The sequence below is a fragment of the Elephas maximus genome, chromosome 2 (genome assembly GCF_024166365.1).
Source record: "Elephas maximus indicus isolate mEleMax1 chromosome 2, mEleMax1 primary haplotype, whole genome shotgun sequence".
Lineage (NCBI taxonomy): Eukaryota > Metazoa > Chordata > Mammalia > Proboscidea > Elephantidae > Elephas > Elephas maximus.
This window is the reverse complement of record NC_064820.1, coordinates 176,971,350-176,993,034: the sequence shown is the minus strand read 5'-3', so window position 1 is coordinate 176,993,034 and position 21,685 is coordinate 176,971,350. Positions and strand designations below refer to the sequence as shown.

The 21,685-nt window shown below is 38.7% G+C and overlaps 1 protein-coding gene across 2 annotated transcripts in view; it reads right to left on the bottom strand.

Moving 5' to 3' along the window:
- The window catches only part of TTC1 (tetratricopeptide repeat domain 1), a 56,653-nt gene that overhangs the window by 7,590 nt on the left and 27,378 nt on the right, over positions 1-21,685 (bottom strand). For both annotated transcript variants that reach the window (XM_049874243.1, XM_049874242.1), the window contains exons 3-6: positions 21,401-21,461; positions 15,229-15,341; positions 9,283-9,319; positions 4,569-4,717 (exon numbers count right to left, since the gene is read on the bottom strand). In XM_049874243.1, the coding sequence (XP_049730200.1) occupies positions 4,569-4,717; positions 9,283-9,319; positions 15,229-15,341; positions 21,401-21,461 (360 nt within the window). The remainder of the gene's footprint in view (positions 1-4,568; positions 4,718-9,282; positions 9,320-15,228; positions 15,342-21,400; positions 21,462-21,685) is intronic.

Below are 21,685 nucleotides of genomic sequence, written 5' to 3'. Positions count from 1 at the left end.
ATGTGTCCAGATGTTGTTAGATATCCCCGGGGACCAAAATCGGGATTGAGAACCACTAATCCAGATTAGAGTCTCTTACGGCCCCTCTTAGCTCTGTAATTGGCCCCCAAAACTCTGGGATTACAGAAATAACTCGTTTATAAAAATTCTAAACAAATTATTTCTGCATATAGGTATAAAAAAAGATTAAAAGAGTATCAGTTACAAGGTATCACTGGCAAGAGCTATGTTTAAAGGATACTCTAAGGGTATTTTTGAGAAATTTCCAAAGTTACAATCCACTGAAAAATCAGATAAATCATGCATTTTTCTGCCAAGAATCACAAAACTTTATACACTGACAAACCCAAACTAGTTAGAAAATAGCTAGCACTATTTAATGCTGTCATATGAAATTATCTGAGTAACTGTTATGAAACTAAAATGGCTGAACTGCCTCTGGATTATAATGCTAGATACTCTCACTTTTAACTGTAAGAGGAAAAATGATTCCAAGGTGGGGGGAGGATACTAAGTTACTAAGTTGGCTAAAAAACCAAAAACATCGGTTTCGATGACTTCTTTCTACCTGGTGTCTGCTCCTTTATTTTTGTCTTTTCAATAAGAAGGCTGGCAAGCTAGCAAAAACCCCAGAAATGCTGCTCTTTTCCAATAGCTGCATTTGTTTTTTTTTGCCCCAAGGAATCCTGAACACAAAAGTTAGGGTTGGCATTGCTGCCATTCCATGAAGCCTCAAGGAGGAATACAAATAAATCCGTTTCAAGAGCAGCGAGGGTCATCCACGAATGAGCCCTGACTCAGACACAGAGAAGCAGGTGCGGAGCTGTGGTGAACTGGCGTATGAGCACTAAGCTGCTCCATACCATACCTAATGGATACCATTAAGAACTGTGTGACAGGAAAGTCTATTTATGGTCCATCTTCCAAGAATATAGTCTGTTAATCTATCCGGGCATGAAAGGAGTGACTTTAGTGATGGAGGAGGGTTCCTGTGGCATAATCTGCCATTGGGGGGAAAAAACAATTTAGAGTTAGCCTAGGGCAGAATTTTAAGCTCTCTCTCTCCTTTTTTTTTGACGGGGTGGCGAGGGGAGGAGGTGGGGAATGAAAGGCAGGGATGGTCAAGAATCTTAGAGTTGTTAGTGACTATTAACACTGGGATACTAGACAACTCAAATAACTTCTTAGGGCTTTCCAATTTCCAACTTATGGTCTGAGCACCTTCCAATTCTGTTTGGCCCCAGAGACAACCCTGATGGGAAATGCTGACAATGGGGTGGGTATCAAGATCAAAAGTAAGAAAGGTAGTAAAACAGAAAAGGGGCAAATATGATGCAAAGAGGTAATGAAATAGGCTCTGCATTTAGTCAAGATGAGGATTCTACCAGGCTGATTCCCCTGCAGAAAGCAACTATAAAATCTGGACATTAAAAAAAAAGCTACCTGAAGGCACTGGAGAATGAACAGAAGTAAGCAGAGTCTGAAGGGAGTACACTCTTAAAGGGGGGAAGTTGTATGAAGTGAGTTTCCATTTTTGAGGCTCTGGGCCATGCACAGTGAATACAGTGCACAGGGCATGGTCCCTGGTGGAAAAAAATACAGACTTTCTAGCCTGAGGAGCCAAAAAACTGAATCTGTGGAAACCAGGGCTGCTGGAACGCATGGGGAGAATACTGGAAGGGAAACAATCAGAGAGGAGATCCCTAAATTCTGTCTCTCCACATCTCTGACTGACGTAGAACAGACTCAAAGCAGATCAGCTAAAGAGAAAAGATTAGAGGTCAAATCCAACAAAGGTAACTGCCTGCTAAGAACTAATACTCAATGGAGAAAAATTACGGAATCCAGAGTCTTCATGATTTAACATTCATAATGTCCAGAATACAGTCCAAAATTACCCAAAATACAAAGACCCATGAAAATGAAACCCGTTCTCAAAAGAAAATCAACTGATACCAATCCCAAGATGACTAACATATTAAAGTTAGCCAAGATTTTAAAGTGGTTATTAAGTTATCCACAATGAAGTAAAACAAAACACGTGCACAATAAATGAAGAAAGAAATTGCACCAGAGAAATAAAAACAATAAAAAGAACCAAACAGACATTCTGGAGATGAAAAAGGCAATATCAGAAATAAAAAAATTCACTGGATGGACTTAGAAATTGAGTGGAGATATGAGCAAAAAGTAAGCAAACTTTAGAGTTACAGAAATAACCTAATGTGAAGAAATGAGGAATGAAATTGGGAAAAACAACGACGGTGATGACAAAAACCCCAAGAGAGCCTCAGGAGCCTATTAGATAATATCAAATGGCCTAGCATATGTATAAATGGAGTTCCAGGAGGAAAGAGAGAAAGAAAAAAGGGGCAGAAAAATTTTTGAAAAAGTAATGGCCAAAATTTCCCAAATTTGATGACATAAATTTATAGATATAACATGTTCAACATGAACACTAAGTAGGACAAACATGCCAAGGCACATCATAGTCAAATTGATGAAATCCAAAAATAAAGAGCAAATCTGGACAGCAAGAAGAGAAAACTGCACATTACACAAGGGAACAGTGACTCAATTAATGGTTGACGTCTCATCAGAAACAATGGACGGCCAAAAGAAAATAGAACAACATTTTTAAAGTACTGAAAGAAAAAAAAAAAAAGTCAGAATTCTTTATCAAGTGAAAATACTCGTTAAGAACGAAGACATCTGGAATGATTAATTTTTTTTTTTTTTAAATGGACAGTGGTGACAGCACAGTGAATATCACTGAACTGTACACTTAAAACTGGTTGAAAAAACAAAAATTTTTTGTGGAATATATTTTATAACCCCCCCCCCAAAAAAAAATTAAAGTCATTTTCAAACAGAAGGAAACCGAGAGAATTCATCACTAGCACACCCACACTTTAAGGAATGCCAAAAGGAGTTGTTTAGGTTGAAGGGAAATGGTGCCAGATGGAACCTCAGGTCCTCAAAAAGGAATGAAGAGCTTTAGAAATAGTAAATATCTGGGTAAATAAAAAAGACTTTTTTGGGTGGCTTTTTCCTCCTTCTTAAGTTCTTTTATAATACACATGACTGTTAAAAAAAAATTACGCTGTCTTGTGGGTTTATAATGTATATATAAGTATGATACATATTATAACAAGGTATCATAAATGACCTCCTTTCACAGAAGGCTTAGAACTAGTTTGAAAAGGCTAACGGCTACCAAGAATATAGTCAAGACTTTAAGAACTCTGCTCTCTTTTCCCGTGCCAAATTTAAGTTAATCCTGCCATTCAGGGATATGCTAAAAACTCTGATAAAAGTTTAAAACTGGTTTCAAACTGCTTATATAATTATTCAAACCAGCCTGTCTCTCATTACTCTATTTCTAGATAAATAAAAGATGTTATTACTGAAGGTATTCATTCACCTGAAGTGTGGTTAGAAAAGAAGAATCATGTATTAATGCAGAGAGGTCAATCAGCATTTTCCAGATTTGCTCCATGGCATAAAGGTCCTATGAAGTAAGTAGGAAACTTTGTACAGCAAGGGCTCCAAAGCCCTCAGGAGCCAGACAGGAAATGTAAATGAGTAGAGGAGTTGGTGTAAGACGACAGGAAGTGGTGAGGTCAGTGTTGGAACTGAAGAGTTCTAGCTGAATGCCAGTGTACAGGAATTCTAGAAGGATCCAGGGTGTCCAAATCTTCCAATTTCAAGGAGTCAGACTGAGAGTCTTATATAGTGAAATTTTCTTATTTTAAAATGTTGAACCCTTGCTTCATTTAAAAAAGTTGGGTGGAAATAAAAAATGTTTCTGTAGCCTTCTCTTGTTTAGCTTTTAGTTGGCACTCTCCTTTATATATTGGAGATTCATGATGGACCTCTCCATCCTAATGGCTCTCTGAAAAGTCTGGCAGTCAAAAAAACCTGTTTAACTTGTTAAAGCAAGTGTTTCTCAAACTTGTTTGAACATCTATTACTTTCGGGCACTAACGCATACACATCCAATTCTGTAGCAGACACATTAGTACTATCTCACTCTGCATTAGAGATGATCAAGAGTGGTGACAAATGTAAAAGGGCATCTGGAATTATTCTTAAAGGGGGAAAAAATCAATAGTGTTTAGCTCATTTACAACTCAGAAAAAAATGGTTACAAGGTTTAGAAGCAAAAGGGCTGGGAGTGCCAATGATAAGAATAAGAGTCATTCTAGGAAGATAAGAAGGTTAGTCTGGGAGATATTCAACTGGAATGGAAAAAACTGAGGGTATGGACTAGGCATATGACAACAGAATAGAAACCTGGAGACTGAATAATGAAAAGAAAAACAGAAAACCTTAAGTTTATTACATATAATACCAAGAATCACTTTGGACTAAACTATTTAACTCCAGTGGAGATTTCCCTAGTACAAAAATGAAATAAAGGTTTTGTAAACGTACAATCACTTTTAGAATGGATATTAAGGATACTGTGTCCCAAAGGATTATTTAAAATTAACTGAGTAGCAAGACATGGAATAGAAGAAAAGGAAAAAACAAAAAAAATACGTGTATATATATTTAGGTTTTACCATACAAGCTTCTCTTGCTTGATGTACTGACGGATCTTTTTCTAATATAGATTTATAGTCTTCCAAAGCTTCATCCAGCTTGTCTGTCTTCTCGTACAACTCTGCCCTCCTCAATATTGCCCTGATATAGCTGGGGTTTAACTGAATTGCTGTAAAAGGAAAAGAAATAATTGTTACCATGAAGAAAAAGGGCCCATATACCTTTGGCTATGTAAAATTTCTTTATCAACCATTCCCCAATGGTATGAAAGGAAGAGTCATCTGTCAAAGTTGACTGCAACAGGTTTGGTTTTGGTTTGGCATACCTGGGGTTGGCAAACTTATTCTGTAAAAGGCAAGACAGTAAATATTTTACGCTTTGCAGGCCGTATTATCTCTGTCACAGCTACCGAACTCTACTATAGCACAACGGCAGCCACAATCGTAAATAAGTTCAGCTGTGTTCCAATAAATTTTTTTTTAATGGACACTGAAATTTGAATTTCACCTAATTTCCACATCACGAAATATAATATTTTTTTTCTCCCTTTAAAAACGTCAAAATCTTTCTTAACCTGTGGGCTGTACAAAGACATGCGGTAGCTGGATTTCACCTGTGGGCCAGTTTGCTGACAGCTGGTCTAGACCCCAAGTCCTGACCTTTGCCTACTTGTCCTTGGCCTAGAGTAGGCCAGAATGCACAAGTGCACAGTGAAAGAGTGAGAGAATGTCAAGGTGGCAAACTCTGCTCCCATTTTTTTCCTAGGCCCTGACTACTGCAGTTACATTTCTAGCTAAACTCTCATTATTTCCTCAAACTACTGCTCCAGCACCATTAGGTCACTGAAGCACAGTATGTTTTCCTTTATCCAGCAACAATCACTCTTCTAAAACTCCTTTGAACATTTTTTATTAAAGTACATCACATTCCCTCCAATCCACCCTGAGTTGTTCTTTTCTGTTAGAATGCAACACCATGGCTCTAGAACTTTCTTTCTTTTTACATCATATACCCTTAATTTTTATTTGTTCCTTTTTTCAGTGAATATTTATTTAGTATCTAATATGTATATCTAATGTAGTGTATCTTTGGGGATATAGCGGTAAACAAGATAGACCTGGTCCTTGTAGTCATGAAGCTTTGTGCTATTTCAGTAGGCAAGAGCAGACAGCACACAGGTAAATAATTTTGGATAGTAATAGTGCTGTGAAGAAAAACAAAACAAGGAAATGTGATTGTGAGCGAAGGGAGAGTGAAGTAACTTCAGAGTGATCAGAGAATATGAAGAGGGAATATTTGAGGGAGGCCAGCGATTTGAAAGGACGAGGAGGAGGAGTGTATGGGGACTAACGTGTAAAAGTTCTAAAGCAAGAACAACCCTGCATGTGGGTGTCTAGGCTGGGGGCGGGGAACAGATGAGGGTAAAAATATAGGTAAGGACCTGATCATGCAGGGCCTTGCCGGCCAGGGAAAGGAGTTTGGATTTTTCCCTAAGTGTGATGAGAGCCCACTGAAGGGGTTTCAAGCAGGTTAAAGACGTAGTCTGGTTTATATTTTTAAAGGATCACTTTGAGTCCAATGTGAGGGGTAAGAGTGGAAGCAGTGAGACCAGTTAGAAGGCTACTGAAATGGTCCAGATAAGAGATGATGTCGGTTTGCTCTAAGCTAGTAATAGTGGAGATGGAGAAAAGAGGTCAGATTAAGTATATGTTTTTGAATTATAGTCCATAAAAAATCAAAAACCAAACCCGTTGCTGTCAAGTTGATTCAGACTCATATAGGGCAGGATAGAACTGTCCCACAGGGTTTCCAAGGAGCGGCTGCTGATCTTTTGGTTAGCAGCCAAGCTTTTAACCATTGCGCCACCAGGGCCCCAATTAATTAGCCACATGGCATGAAAGAAAGAGAGCAAACAGGGATGACCCCAAGGGTTTTAGCTTCAGCAAGTGAATGGACAGTGATGCCATTTAATAGAATGGAAAAAAACTGAGGGGGAAAGCAAGTTGTGTGTGTATCTGCGTGTGTGTATGGGGCGGGGGAAAGGGAGCAGCACCACAGTTCTGTTCTAGCCATCTGAAATTTGAGGTGCCTTTCAGACATCCTAGAAGAGATGCCAAGTTTGCCACAGGATACAGGACTCCAGCAGAAGGGAGAAGTCAGAGCTTCAGATATAAACTTCAACATGTATATGGTATGGTATTTAAAGCTCCAGAACTGGATGAGATCATTTAGGGAAAAAATAGAAAAAAAGAAGAGGGCCCAATGCAGGGTTAAGGTCTGGGGGCTTCTAACATGTTGAGGTTGGAAAGAGAAAAAGCCAGCAAAGGAGAATAAGAAGAAATAGCCAATGAAACAGGACAAAAACAAAACATACACAAAAACTAGTAAGAGTGTGGTATAACCAAATTCGAGAGAAAACATTTCCAAGGAGGAAGGAATGATAAAATGTATTAAATGTTTCTGAGAGATCAAGCGAGACGAGGATAGAGAAGCAACTAGAGAACTGGGCGACGTCAAGTGGCTGATGGCCATTACAAGGCCAGTTTCACTGGCATGGATGAAACTGAAGCCTAATGGAAGTGCAGTGAGAAGAGGATGGGAGAAGACAGTAGAGAAGATTCTTTCAGTAAGCTTTACTGTGGAAGACATCAGAGAAATCGTACTGTAATTTGCAGGGAATACTGGGTCAGGAGACGCTTTTTTGAAGAACCCAAACCTTTTGACAATTCAACTTTATGGGCTCTGTCTGCCAATGCCTCTTTGACCAGTACATCATATCCTCTTATAATATTCCCAGTTAGGGTATCACAATATCCATAGGAAAAACAATCCGAGGATCGCTACTGAATCTTTTTAAAAACTGAATCCCCTAATTTACATTTTAACCCAGATACCCCCACCTCCCCAACTAGTGGATAGCTTCTAAATGTACAAATATTTGTTGAAGAGCAGGAATTTTTCCAATTAGTTTATAACATAGCAATCTAACATGTTATTTTATTTCCCAATCTATACAAAGAGAATGAATTTAAACTTCATACCAAGGTTGAAAACCGTAAGGTGACCGGGGTATTAAATACTGTTCCATGACTATTAGTAATGGACTCCACCATGACCCCAGATATAAGCTGTCCAAGTTCTTTCCTAAGAAGATGTATGAACTGAGTGTGGGCGTGATGTGTGTGTGTGTGTGCATACGTTCCTGAATGCAAACAAACTGTACTAATGTCAATATACTTTGCCCATGGGTATAATGCATGCTGCCTGTCGCAAGTATGTCTAAGCAAATAAATATTGGTTTAACCAGATCCAGTAACAAATTTGGAAAATGCTTTGGTTGCAAGTCTTCCCCTCATTTTCTTGGCAGGCTCCATACACTCACGGCTATAGCTAGAAATGAACTGTTTCCTCATCTGTGCTAATCAAGCTTATAAGGTATTTTCTCACTATTTGGTTACCGGGAAAGAAGCTCTGAAAATCAGCAGCTTGTTCCTAATTTAAACTCTTCAAATCCATACACCTCACATAGAAAAGGTAGGTTAAACCTTCTCCTGAAACAAAACAGTACATTCAGGACCAGTTTCAGCCCAAGATGATAATAGGTCAGAAGCAGTTTGCTAGACTCTGATAAAGTAATAGTTTCATTCAGATACTATAAAGAAATTCTAAGTATTTAAAAAAGAAGGAAAGTCGGTAAGAAGGTGCTAAATTAATGTAGAGAAAAAAACTGAAGAAGTTGGAAGCTGGCAAAATTGTCACGAAAGGAGAGACTGGAAGGGCTGACTCATTAGGGGGAGAGCAAGTGGGAGAACGGAGTAAGGTGTATATAAACTTATATGTGACAGTCTGACTTGATTTGTAAACGTTCACTTGAAGCTCAATAAAAGTTAATTAAAAGAAAAAAAAAAACTGAAGAGGGGGTTCACGCTTAGGGTGAGAGGAGGACTAGATAACATATAAGGTTCTTTCTAACTCTAGGATTCTCTCAGAGACTATCCAAAGAAGGAAAGTAGAAAAAATACAAAACCCAGTAATTAGCTAGAAAAACTAATAACAGTAGTAACAGAGTAAGGAAAAGTGATCACGTGTCTTCTCCATACCAAGGTGGTTAGAAAGGCAAGGTAACTATCTGGCCTATCGGGAAATTTTGAAACAAACAAACCAACAAACAAACCCAATAGGGATCCTGAGTGTCGGGGTGACTCCTTATAAATTGGCAGGATGGAAAGACCTTAATGAAACTCAAGTATCAGACAGCAAAGGCTTAATTCAGTGCGTAGAACCTGAAAGAATAATTAAAATGATGGGAAGCAGTACATCTGAAGACACCACCACTTCACTAACAGAAGTGTCCCTCAGGATGGCTGCCCCGATCCCCACACAGGTCCAGGTGACTTAACAGCAGCTAAGATCTTCCATTTGAATCTCAAAGGGAAGTAATTTGGAAACTACAGGAAGGAAATTCAATTTCATGAGTGTCTGCTACCCAAGTGGCTTTGAATTCTTCCTCACATATTTACTAATACAGGAGAACTATCCATTGAAAAACGTATTACACTAAGATGACTACTACACAGGATCTCTGAAAATACTGAAATATAAACCTCTTATTTACAAGCCCCAGAGGAAGGGTATACAGTATGAGTGCACACCTGATGAAAAGTCTCTATTGGTTTGCCTAGCACAAGTAATGCTCTTGTATGTCAACATGTAACAAGACAAAGAAGGTTGTACCTTTGCTGCAGTCACTGATAGCCATCTCTTTCTTGTCCTAAAAGGAAACACAACATTAATATGTGTCACCCTAGTTCTATCTTTAGTGGCTCAAAGGCTCAATGACATGAGCTGATCATTAGTAACTACTAATAGAGATGCAGAACGCTCTTCAAATCACAAGGAAACATGCATGTTACTTCTAAGCTAGAACTCAAAATTCCATGGGGGCAGCTCTGACTTGAAAGCCTTCTGGTAACAAATTATTTAAGTGGCTTCTTTCCTAGAGTGTCTCTAAAAATTGTTGTAGTTAACCTATTCCATTGGTGAGACACATTAGAATGTTGAGATTTAGAAACTCTGTGATTTAACCAGGGCAAATGACTGATCTATGAATAACTGAATTAATTATCCTCGTCCTTGGTTGGGTTAGTTCTTATACTATCAAAGTGGTATCTTCCAAAAGTATACAGATGGTCCACCTACTGATACACAGAGCGTAGCCTGTCATGTAGTCTTCGTTATAAACCTTAATTTGCAACAACTGATGAAACAAAAATACAAAATAATTTACCAAGTAAAATACTCGCTAACTAATCTAATTTGCTGAGCCTATTTTTATAGCATAACAAACACTGGATGTTAAAGAACGGGAGTCTAGTTCCAGCTTGGAGCCTGACCTGCTGTTTAACTTGGCCATGCCACTTTGCTTCTCTGGGGTTCAATTTCTCATCTAAAATACAAGCAGCCTGGGCTGGATGCTATACAAGATGTCTTCCAGCTCTAAAATGTCTACTTTCCCCCAAATTAGAGGTTTTCTACAAAATTACAGAAACAATTTAGTTCAAATAAGTGTTCAATACTCCCGTAATTTCTACTGTAGCAAATACTAAATATTGTGCAGAATGTTTCAGAGCAATGTCTACCCAATTGTGCTTCAAAACCAGTTCCAGGATCAAGTCTGGGAACCAGTAATTCTGCGATATTTCTTCCAGTGCTCATCATACTCATTCATACGTTAAGAAGTCCTGCAATAATGAAATCTGTGTAACTTTATGTAAATAGGTATTTTTCAACTTAACCAGATTTCCATAAATCTAAGACACGTTTTCATATTTTAAAGTTTCTGAAGTAGGAATACATCTTTACAATTCACATGTACAAATGTGCTGGTATTTTTTTCTGCCCCTAGAAGCTATTATTGAGCTGCAGTGCATCTTACCATCAATTGGCCTCTTTAGATCAAGAAATTGTAGTATTTTACTGCAGAATGCTTTGACACTCACCTATTAACACCTTACGGGACCCAGGTATTATCTGTCACTTAGACTAACAGTCTCCAAAGTGGAACGTATAAAAAAAAATTAGAACTTATTTACCATCTTTTTATAACATATATATACAAAATAACATATAGTGTATACATGTCTGTGTATATTGCATGGAAGTATCTAATGTGTGTGTGTGTGTATAGCTATGCCAAATGTGTTGGCTGTTGAGTTCACGAACACACATGTGCATAATGGCATAATGTGTAAGGATGGTGTAATGTATATATAGTAAAACCTGCAAAAGCTGAACCTGTATAAGCAGAAACTTGTCAGAGCAGGAAAATTCAAATATTTTCCACTAAAACAAGCAATAGAAAAGTGGTAAGACTGCATTCTGTTAAAGGTGGAAAACTTGAGAGATCCAGAAAAACCAGGTGGTCCTGTTGAGTTCCATGCACAGGTTTCACTGTAGTTTAAAAACATGTGAAGCCTACTCTTTTAGGGGTATCTGCACTTCTGTGGCTAGCCCCAGAGGTTAACACTCCCTTCTCAGTCCAGTCTGCCTTCTCTCTCTCTAGATATGAAACGTAAGGCTTAGCCAGGGATGCTCAGTCACGAATGCCAAGCCTGCAGACCTGCCTTTCAGAAATTCTACCCCTTAACCCATCACATTCTTGAAAAACTCAGAATATGCTCCTTAACTTGCTCCAGGGCATTAATACTGGAAGTTTTCAAGTGTCTAATTTTATAGTCCTCTTACAGCACTGGAAACCCTGGTGGTGTAGTGGTTAAGAGCTACAGCTGCTAACCAAAAGACTGGCAGTTCAAATCCACCAGGTGCTCCTTGAAAACTCTATGGGGCGGTTCTACTCTGTCCCATAGGGTCACTATGAGTCGGAATTGACTCAATGGCAATGGGTTTGTTTGTTTTCTTAAAGTATTAAGAGTGTAACTTGGAAGAACAAAACAAACAAAATCCCACTAACAAACTATCCTTGTACAGGAACTAGAGCCCGTTGTATACCCTATGACGCATGCCAGAGAGGCCGCATGTGCTTTCCCCGACACTCATGCCTCCGCCTGACACCCTCAAAAAAGAGAACAAAGTAAGCAGCCTCGCACTACCAGACTTCAGAACCTACTATACAGCTACTGTAGTCAAAACAGCCTGGTACTGGTACAACGATAGACACACTGACCAATGGAACAGAATCGAGAACCCAGATGTAAATCCATCTACCTACAGCTACCTGACCTTTGACAAAAACCCAAAGTCCATTAAATGGGGGAAAAGACAGTCTTTAACAAATGGATAAAACTGGATATCCATCTGTTAAAAAAAAAAAAAAAAGAAAGAAACAGGACCCATACCTCACACCATACACAAAAACTAATACAAAATGGACCAAAGACCTAAATATAAAACCCAAAACTATAAAGTTCATGGAAGAAAAAATAAGGTCAACACCACAGGCCCTAATATATGGCATAAACAGCATACAAACCATAATTAACAATATACAAGCACCTGAAGATAAGCTAGATAAAATGGGATCTCCTAAAAATTAAACACTTATGCTCATCAAAAGACTTCACCAAAAGAGTAAAAAGAGAACGTATACATTGGAAAAAAAATTTTGGCTATGACGTATCTGATGAAAGTCTAATATCTAAAATCTACAGGAAAATCCAACACCCCTAGAGGGGAAAAAAAAAAAAAAAAGATCTGAAGTTTCCATCAGAAATGGCTTTCGACTTCAGTTAGGGAGATTATTTCCCTAACAATAAAAAAATCAGGTCTTGGGAACTGAGATTTTGGGATGGTAAAAGTTTCATACAACTTCTTCCCAAAAGTACAACGGAAGAACAAACCCAAGTCCTAAGCATGGCGGAGCTATAGGAAGAGTGTGGCTCCCTCCCAACTAGTCTATCTTCCAGTCAGCAGTTTTCAACTGTCCCCAGCAGTGGTAAGTTGGCCTGTTGTCTGCCACAGCACCTTGTTTCCTAATTGCTAAAGGAGAGTATTAACAGTATTATGGTAATCACTATAAGAATAACATGCTTTCTCATGAGAGAATTAAGTTACAGTTAGCTTTGGGAATTTCCTATAACTCACAGCCTTTCCTTTCTATGCCAGAGTCTGGCCTGTGGAAGAGTACTGCCCACGAGAAAGTCATGAATGTGTAAGGAAAAAAGGATCCTACAGGAAAACTGTCATGAATTTAAAAGCAAGGTGACCAATTAGAAAGCACTGTCATTACCCAAGCCTAGATATTGTGAGGACAGGGAACAGAGAACAAGAGGCCATTTTAAAGAAGGGCTTTATAAATATAACAGTTTTCCAAAAACCTAATGTTAGCTGACAATTAGATGGTCTTCAAGAAGGCCACCTTCAAAAGGTTTACAAATAGGGGATTATGAGTTTCCTTGTTGGAACTTTATTCTATTAGCCCAACTATATTTTTGAACATTCACATCCTCTTCTCACTACGAAAGAAAAGGAAAAAAAATAGCTGGGGCAGGAATTCTTCTTTTCCATTAAGATCTTGAGGTTTAAAGTGGTATTTCCTGAGTTCAGAAAGTTATTTATAAGGATTCCTCCAGAATAAGAAACTTGAAACACAGTCACAAACTAAATAATCATACCAGGCTCCAGATTTCTACAAAGGAGTTCCTAGAATATTAGGTATCAGCTAAAGAGGATCTCCAGGGATGCACAAGCTCTGATAGCCAGAGATACTTCACAAGAAAATTTTTATGTGTATGTGTATTTTTTTGTGGCTGAGGGTTTCCATAAAAAAGAAAAAAAATTTCCTTTTTTTTTTTCTCTTTAGCTTTTATCAAATTCGTAAGGGGGTCTCTATGTCCAAGAGTGAGCACCACTGCTTTAACTGTAGTATCCAGTCATAGCACAATTCCCTTTAGAGTTTACTCCTCAGATATGGTAGACAAAATATTAGAACTCAAGACACGTATGCTAGTGCAACACTACCAATGGTAATAACTTGGCAACTGTGGAAACAAAGAATCCCAAGTCCTAGGAGCCAAATAGATATGGTGTATTTTCTCTGACACTGAAGGTATCCCTTAATCCCATTTTCACAACAACAAAGAATGTCGCAAGATGGAGAAGCAAACGTGAAAGACCAGAATTTTCCAGCTAAGTGTAAAAACTGTTAGGTCCAAATTCTGTTGGTAGACTACCTCAGTGCATATTGTTTTAAATAAACTAAAAAAAAAAAAAAAAAGTTTTATTTTCTCTGATGCAAAATATCTTTTTGTATAAACCCAGAACCCAGTGCCGTCGAGTCGATTCCAACTCACAGCGACCCTATAGGGCAGAGTAGAACTGCCCCATAGGGTTTCCAAGGAGCGCCTGGCAGATTTGAACTGCCGACCCTTTGGTTAGCAGCTGTAGCACTTAACCACTACGCCACCAGGGTTTCCCATCTCTTTGTATATACTCTCTAAAATTATTTCTTCTCTCATGCCACGTGAACCCTTCCAAAAATACCTCATCTTGAAGAGGGAATCTAATAATAAAATACACAAGTCCAGGTTAAAAAAAAAAACCCAAAACTTATGTGTGTCCAAGAATTCAAGCACCCCCTCCTCCCCTTCCCCTTTTTAAAAAAACTTGGCCATCCAAAGTGATTTTGATAGAGGCACTAAAGATTTCCAGGCAACATTCAAGTGATAATAGATAACTGATCTAAACAAGCAAACAAACAAACAACTACTTCATCCAAATCTTGAGCCTGCTTCATGGTTGCTTAAAGGTACATGAAATAACCTCCCCTTTACACTTTGAAAACCCTGGAGGCGTAGTGGTTAAAAACCACGGCTGCTAACCAAAAGGTCGGCAGTTTGAATCCATTAGGTACTCCGTGGAAACCCTATGGGGCAGTTCTACTCTGTCCTTTAGGGTTGCTATGAATTGGAATAGACTGAACGGCAATGGGTTTTTTTTTTTTTTTTGACACTTTGGATGTAAGTAACCACAGGTAAATAAGGGTTATTATTGTTTTTTAACTCATCATTCCAACTCAGTAAGACTATCAGACAAATAAGCATGAAATTTAATCTTAATACTAACACAGTCTAAAACAAATATATTTGTACTCTCACTTATTCTAAACTCAACCTGTTATACCAGGCTGTCAATCCTTTGGAAACAGAAAATGCTTTTGAATTTTTCATGACACTTATTTTGCATTATATAAGGCACTTCTCATCCTAGCTGTTGGGCATTTCTCCCAGTGCCCATTCTTTCAAAATAAAAAATCACAATCTTAGAAATATAAATCTTTAAGTTCAGAGTTTTAATCAGTGTTTCCCTCTGTCTGAGTCTTTACCTAGAATTTCAAAGGCCTAAAATAAGCAGCTGTAGCTATTCTAGGACATGCACCACTTGGGTCTTTGTTTCATTAACCTGCCCTAGTTTAGTGGAAAATTTGTCAGTCTTCCTTCCATGAAAGTATTCACTCAGCTATTTTAATGGGGAATGTTAACAGTAATCTGGCTCAAGTTCTTCAAAACATTCTTCTGTTGTCCCCACGCTCTTCACACCAACAGAATGTATAGGCAGGAAAACGGAGGCGGTGGCTTTGAGTCCCTAAGCTTGTTTCTGAAGAGAAGTTACCCTATGAAAACACTGTAAGTCCATTCTCTCTCTTACAAGGTCAAAAGTACATACCTGTTTCATCCTTGCGGCAGCTCTATTTGAAAACAGAATAGACCTATCTTTTTGGAAGGAGGATGGGCACGTTTGAAGGGCTCGACTATAAGAACTTTCAGCTTCTATATAATCTGAGGATTACAAGGAAAAAAAAGAGGTCATTACAATTTTATCCCTGATAACCTATAGGATCTGAAAATGCATAGCTTTCCAGTTACAGGACAAAGGTTTCAAATAAAAAGACAGTCATAGTGTATCGCATCTTGGGCAGTAAAAATCATTTTTCCTTTCCCTCTCTCTTCAAAGAAACAGTCCTTGCTTGTGACAATCTAATGAGGCTTCCTTCGTGAACTGTATTTAGAACACATTGTAAGTGAAGAACCCTCGATGTTCAAGATTCCTATATAATGCCCTGTATGTTCAGCTTTCATTTGGCTTACCAATTCAGTAAGGAGATCTGATAGGGGTTAGGGAACTGGACAGAAGAAGGATTAAAGTATTAGAGTCATCGTCTTGGATAAAGAAAAAAATTGACATACATGTTTTCATTAAAGATGCTGTGCTGCCATACAGTCAATCTGGTTAAAAACTAAACCGTATCCATAAAATGTTTGCAGAGACATTTCATGGACAACAATATAAAAATCAGTATTTGATAAAAGACTCTAAAAGAAAAAAAAAGGTAATAAATTCATATATTCTTTGCTACACACAGAATTATGGTCAGAGTACTAAGAGAGAATTGCCTATCTACTCCTTTTCAGGTTTAGAATACTTAATACTAAAATTCAAAGGGATATACTTTAAAAATTAGAATCAATTCTATTATGAAAAAAAGAAGTGATGATTACTAAATGAGATAAGCAAAATACTTAAATACATAGAAATAACTAGGGGAAAATGTTAACATTTCTAAAGCATATACACTTTGAAAGGTGACAGAAAGCTTTTTTATGATCAAATAGTTTCCCCAAATTATCAGAGTGAAACCAACTTATTCCTAAGCAAATATATGACATGCAGAGGGACACGAAAATCATCTGTTAATTGAATGCATCCAAAGAAAAAAGCACATGAGAAAGGAACCTAAGTACAAGCAAAATACTTCTCTAGGCCATGCTGGAAGGGTTAGGCCTGTTTTTAGAGCACTGGAAAAAGTGAGGATAGGAATCCTGTTGTATAGCAACACAGCGAATAGCCTTTTAACATTAAAGGTAAGAGTTTTCCAAAGCAACAGCTGAAGTGTCTCACTGCAAAGCCCCCCCACTCCCAATTTCTGGATTAACGGATTATGAGGGGTCCCAAAAGCTTTACTCCATCCAGCCCATTAAGGTCAGCCCTACTTTTATGGAGCCCTGGTGGTACACTGGTTAAGAGCAGTGGCTGCTAACCAACAGGTCAGCAGTTCAAATCCACCAGCTGCTCCTTGGAAACCTTATGGGGCAGTTCCACTCTGTCCTATAGGGTCGCTGTAAGTCAGAATTAACTCGACGGCAACAGGTTCTATTTTGTGGAGGCAGCTCTTCCCCAGTCATATCCTGAGTGCCTTCGAACCTGAGGGACTCTATTCCGGCACTGTATTAGACAATATTCTGCTGCTGTTCACAGGCCAGTTTTTTTAAGTAAATGGTCAGGTCCTTCTTCCTAGTCTACCTTAGTCTAGAAGCTTTGCTGAAACCTGTTCACAATGGGTGACTCTGCTGGTATTTGAAATACCAGTGGCATAGCTTTCAGCATCACATCAACACACAAGCCACCACAATAGGACAAACTGGCAGACGAATGGTGGTATCCTTTCACCATCCTTATTCAATCCAAGAAGCCGGACCATATGAAGAACGTGACATCAGGATTGGAGGAAGACTCATTAACAGCCTATGATACGCAGATGTCAAAGCCTTGTTTTCTGAAAGCAAAGGGGACTTAAAGCACTTACTGATGAAGATCAAAGGCTACAGCCTTCAGTACAGATTACACCTCAACATAAGGAAAACAAAAATCCTCACATTGGACCAATAAACAACTTCGTGATAAACGGAGAAAAGACTGAAGTTGTCAAGGATTTCATTTTACTTGGATCCATAATAAATACCTATGGAAGCAGCAGTCAAGAAATCAAGAAACATATTGCATTGGGCAAACCTACCGCAAACATTTGTTGTTAGGTGCTGTCAAGTCAGTTCTGACTCATAGCGACCCTAGGTGCAACAGAATGAAACAGTACCTGGTCCTGTGCCATCCTTACAATTGTTGTTGTGTTTGAGACCATTTATGCAGCCACTGTGTCAATCCATCTCGTTGAGGTTTTCCTCTTTTTCGATGACCCTCTATTTTACTAAGCATGATGTCCTTCTCCAGGAAGTCGTCCCTCCTGATCACATGTCTGAAGTAAGGGAGACGAAGTCTCATCATTCTCAATTCCAAGGAGCACTCTGACTATACTTCTTCCAAGACAGACTTGTTTGTTCTTCTGACAGCACCATAATTCAAAGGCATCAATTCTTCTTCAATCTTCCTTATTCACTGTCCAGTTCTCACATGCATATGAGGCAACTGAAAATATCATGGCTTGGGTCAGGCGCACTTTAGTCCTCAAAGTGACACCTCTGCTTTTCAACACTCTAAAGAGGTTTTATACAGCAGATTTGCCCAATGAAATATGTTGTTTGACTTCTTGACTGTGGCTTCTGCAGGTGTTGACTGTGGATCCAAGTAAAATGGAATCCTTGACAACTTCGGTATTGCTCATCATGATGCTGCTTACTGATTCAGTTGTGAGAATTTCTGTTTTCTGTTAAGGTGTAATCCATACTGAAGGCTGTGGTCTTTGATCATCAGTAAGTGCTCCAAATCCTCTTCAATTTCAGCAAAAAAGGTTGTGTCATCTGCATATCACAGGTTGTTAATGAGTCTTCCACCAATCCCGGTGCCACATTCTTCTTCATATAGTCCAGCTTCTCAGACTAATTTGCTCAGCATACAGAGAGAATAACTATGCTAAAAGGATGCAATCCTGTGCACATCTTTCTTGATTTTAAATCATGCAGTATTCCCTTGCTCTGTTTGAGCAACTGCCTCTTGGGTCTATGCACAGGTTTCGTGTGAGCTCAATTAAGTGTTCTGAAATTTCCATTCTTCACAATGTTATCCACAATTTGTTATGATCCACACAGTCAAATGGCTTTGCACAGTCAATAAAACACAGGTAAACATCTCCCTGGCACTCTCTGCTTAGAGCCACGATCCATCTGACATCAGCAATGATATCCTCTGTTTCACGTCGTCTTCTAAATCCGGCTCGAATTTCTGGCAGTTCCCTGTTGATGTACTGCTGCAACAATGGCTTCTGAATGAGCTTCAGCAAAATTTACTTGTGTGTAATATTAATGATATTGTCCGATAATCTGCATTATGTTGGATCACCTTTCTTTGGAATGGGTGCAAATACAGATCTCTTCCAGTCGGTTGGCCAGGTAGCTGTATTCTAAATTTCTTGGCATAGAGACATGTGAGCACCTCCAGTGCTGCATCCATTTGGTGAAACACCCAAATAGGTATTCTGTCAATTCCTGAAGCCTTGTTTTTCGCCAATGCCTTCAGTGCAGCTTGGATTTCTTCCTTCAGTACCATCAGTTCTTGATCATATGCTACCTCCTGAAACAGGTGAACACGGACCAATTCTTTTTGGTGCAGTGACTCTGTATTCCATCTTCTTTTGATGCTTCCTGCGTCATTCAATATTTTGCCCATAGCATCCTTCAGTATTGCAACTCAAGGCTTGAATGTTTTCTTCAGTTCTTTCAGCTTTAGAAATGACAAGGATGTTCTTCTCTTTTTGTTTTCTAACTCCAGGTCTTTGCACATACCATTATACTTTGTCTTCTCGATCTGTCCTTTGAAATCTTCTGTTCAGCTCTTTTATGTCATCATTTCTTCCATTCAAGAGAAGTTTCAGTCTCTTCTGACATCCATTTCAGTCTTTTCTTTCTTTTTAATGGTCTCTTGCTTTCTTCATGTATGATGACCTTGATGTCTCCCATAACTTGTCTGGTTTTCAGTCATTAGTGTTCAATACACCAAATCTATTCTTGAGATGGTCTCTAAATTCAGGTGGGATATACTGAAGGTAGTATTTTGGCGTTTATGGTCTTGTTCTAATTTTCTTCAGCTTCAACTTGAACATGCATATGAGCAATTGATGGTCTGTTCCGTAGTCAACCCCTGGGCTTGTTCTGACTGCTGATATTAAGCTTTTCCATTGTCTCTTTCTGCAGATATAGTCAATCTGATTCCCGTGTTTTCTATCTGCTGAGGTTGATGTGAATAGCTGCTGTTTATGTTGTTGAAAAAAGGTATTTGCAAGGAAGAAGTCATTGGTCTTGCCAAATTCTATCATGCCATCTCTGGAGTTTTTATCACCAATGCCATATTTTCCAACTACTGATCCTTCTTCTTCATTTCCAACTTTTGCATTCCAATCACCAGTAATTATCAATGCATCTTGATTGCATGTTTGATCAATTTCAGACTGCAGAAGTTGGTAAAAATCTCCAATTTCCTCATTTTCGGCATTAGTGGTTGGTGTGTAAATTTGAATAATAGTCATATTAACTCGTCTTCCTTGTAGGCTTATGAAGATTATCCTATTGCTGACAGCACAGTACTTCAGAATACATCTTGAAATGTTCTTTTTGATGATGAATGTGACACCATTCCTCCTCAATTTGTCATTCCTGGCAAAGTAGACCATACGAACATCGGATTCAAAATGGCCAATATCAGCTCATCTCAGCTCACTAATGCCTAGGATATAGATCTTTATGTGTTCTAGTTCATTTGTGACGACTCACAATTTTTCTAGATTCATACTTCATATGTTCCACATTCCAATTATTAATGGATGTCTGCAGCTGTTCCTTCGCATTTTGAGTTGTGCCAGATCAGCAAATGAAGGTTCTAAAAGCTTTATTCCATCCACGTCATTAAGGTCAACTCTACCTTGAGGGGAGCCCTGGTGGCGCAGTGATTAAGTGTTCGGCTGCTAAACAAAAGGTCAGCAGTCTGAATCCACCAGCCACTCCCTGGAAACTCTATGGGGCAGTTCCACTGTGTCCTGTGGGGATGCTATGAGTCAGAATCAACTGGATAGCAATGCATTTTTTTTTCCACTTTTAGGAGGCAGCTCTTCCTCAGTCATATTTTAAGTGTCCTCCAATCTGGTGGGCTCATCTTCCAGCACTGCATCAGACAATGTTCCGCTGCTATTCATAAGGGTTTCACTGGCCAATTTTTTCAGAGGTAGACTGCCAGGTTCTTCTTTCTGGCAGTCGTAGTCTGGAAGCTCCATTGAAACCTGTCCACTAAGGGTGACCCTGCTAGTATTTGAAATACTAGTGGCAAAGCTTCCAGTATCACAGTAACATGTAAGCCACCACAGTATGATAAAGCAACAGATATGTGGTGAGACGTGGTAAAAAGCAAAGATATCACCTTAAGGACTAAGGTGCACCTGACCATGGTATTTTCAATCGCCTCATATGTATGGCAAAGTCGGATAATGAATAAGAAGTGATGCCTTTGAATTACAGTGTTGGTGAAGAATGAGGAATATACCACAGACTGCCAGAAGAATAAACAAATCTGTCTTGGAAGATGTATAACCAGAATGCTCCTCAGAAGCAAGGATGGAGAGACGTTGTGTCCTGTACCTGGGATACGTTATCAGCAGGGACCAGTCCCTGGAGAAGGGCATCATGCTTGCTAAAGTAGAGAGTCAGTGAAAAAGAGGAAGACCCTCAATGAGACAGGCTGACACAGTGGCTGCAACAATGGGCTCAAACACAGCAATGATTGTGAGAATGGTACAGGATTGGACAGTGTTTCGTTCTATTCTGCACAGGATTACTATGAGTTGGAATCAACTTAATGGTACCTAACAATAACAACAATAGTGTACAGTGAAGAAAAACGATGCCTGTAGTAAGAGATACCTGGTAACTGATTAATGTCAGCTGAAATCATTTTGGACCTAGTAAAAATCAAATTCCAAGGTTCTGGGAAGCAACAATGAGTTGTGAGCAGTTTAAGTTTGCTGGCTGTTGCCAAATGTTCTTTGGTGCCTCTTTACAGAATCTAAAAAAGAATGAGAAGTCAAGATGATCAGCCATCAGTGCTCAAACAATGATCTCACCTCCTTTCTTAAACTGTTCATTTCCCTCTTCCTTTAGCTGAGTGCTCTCTTCTCTTCTTTTCTGAAAGAGATCAGAGAATTACATAATTTCTCATAATATAAGTGAACAACAACAACAAAATGGGTCAGTTTTCATTATATATAAGACTATTAAATAGGCAGTAGCTTGACTTCTAAGAACTAGGTCAGTTTTACCTATATCTCAAACAGATATACTGAAAAACACACGACCACCTGGCTAATCATCCATCAGTTGTATCTTTTTTTTTTAATTGTGTTTTAAGT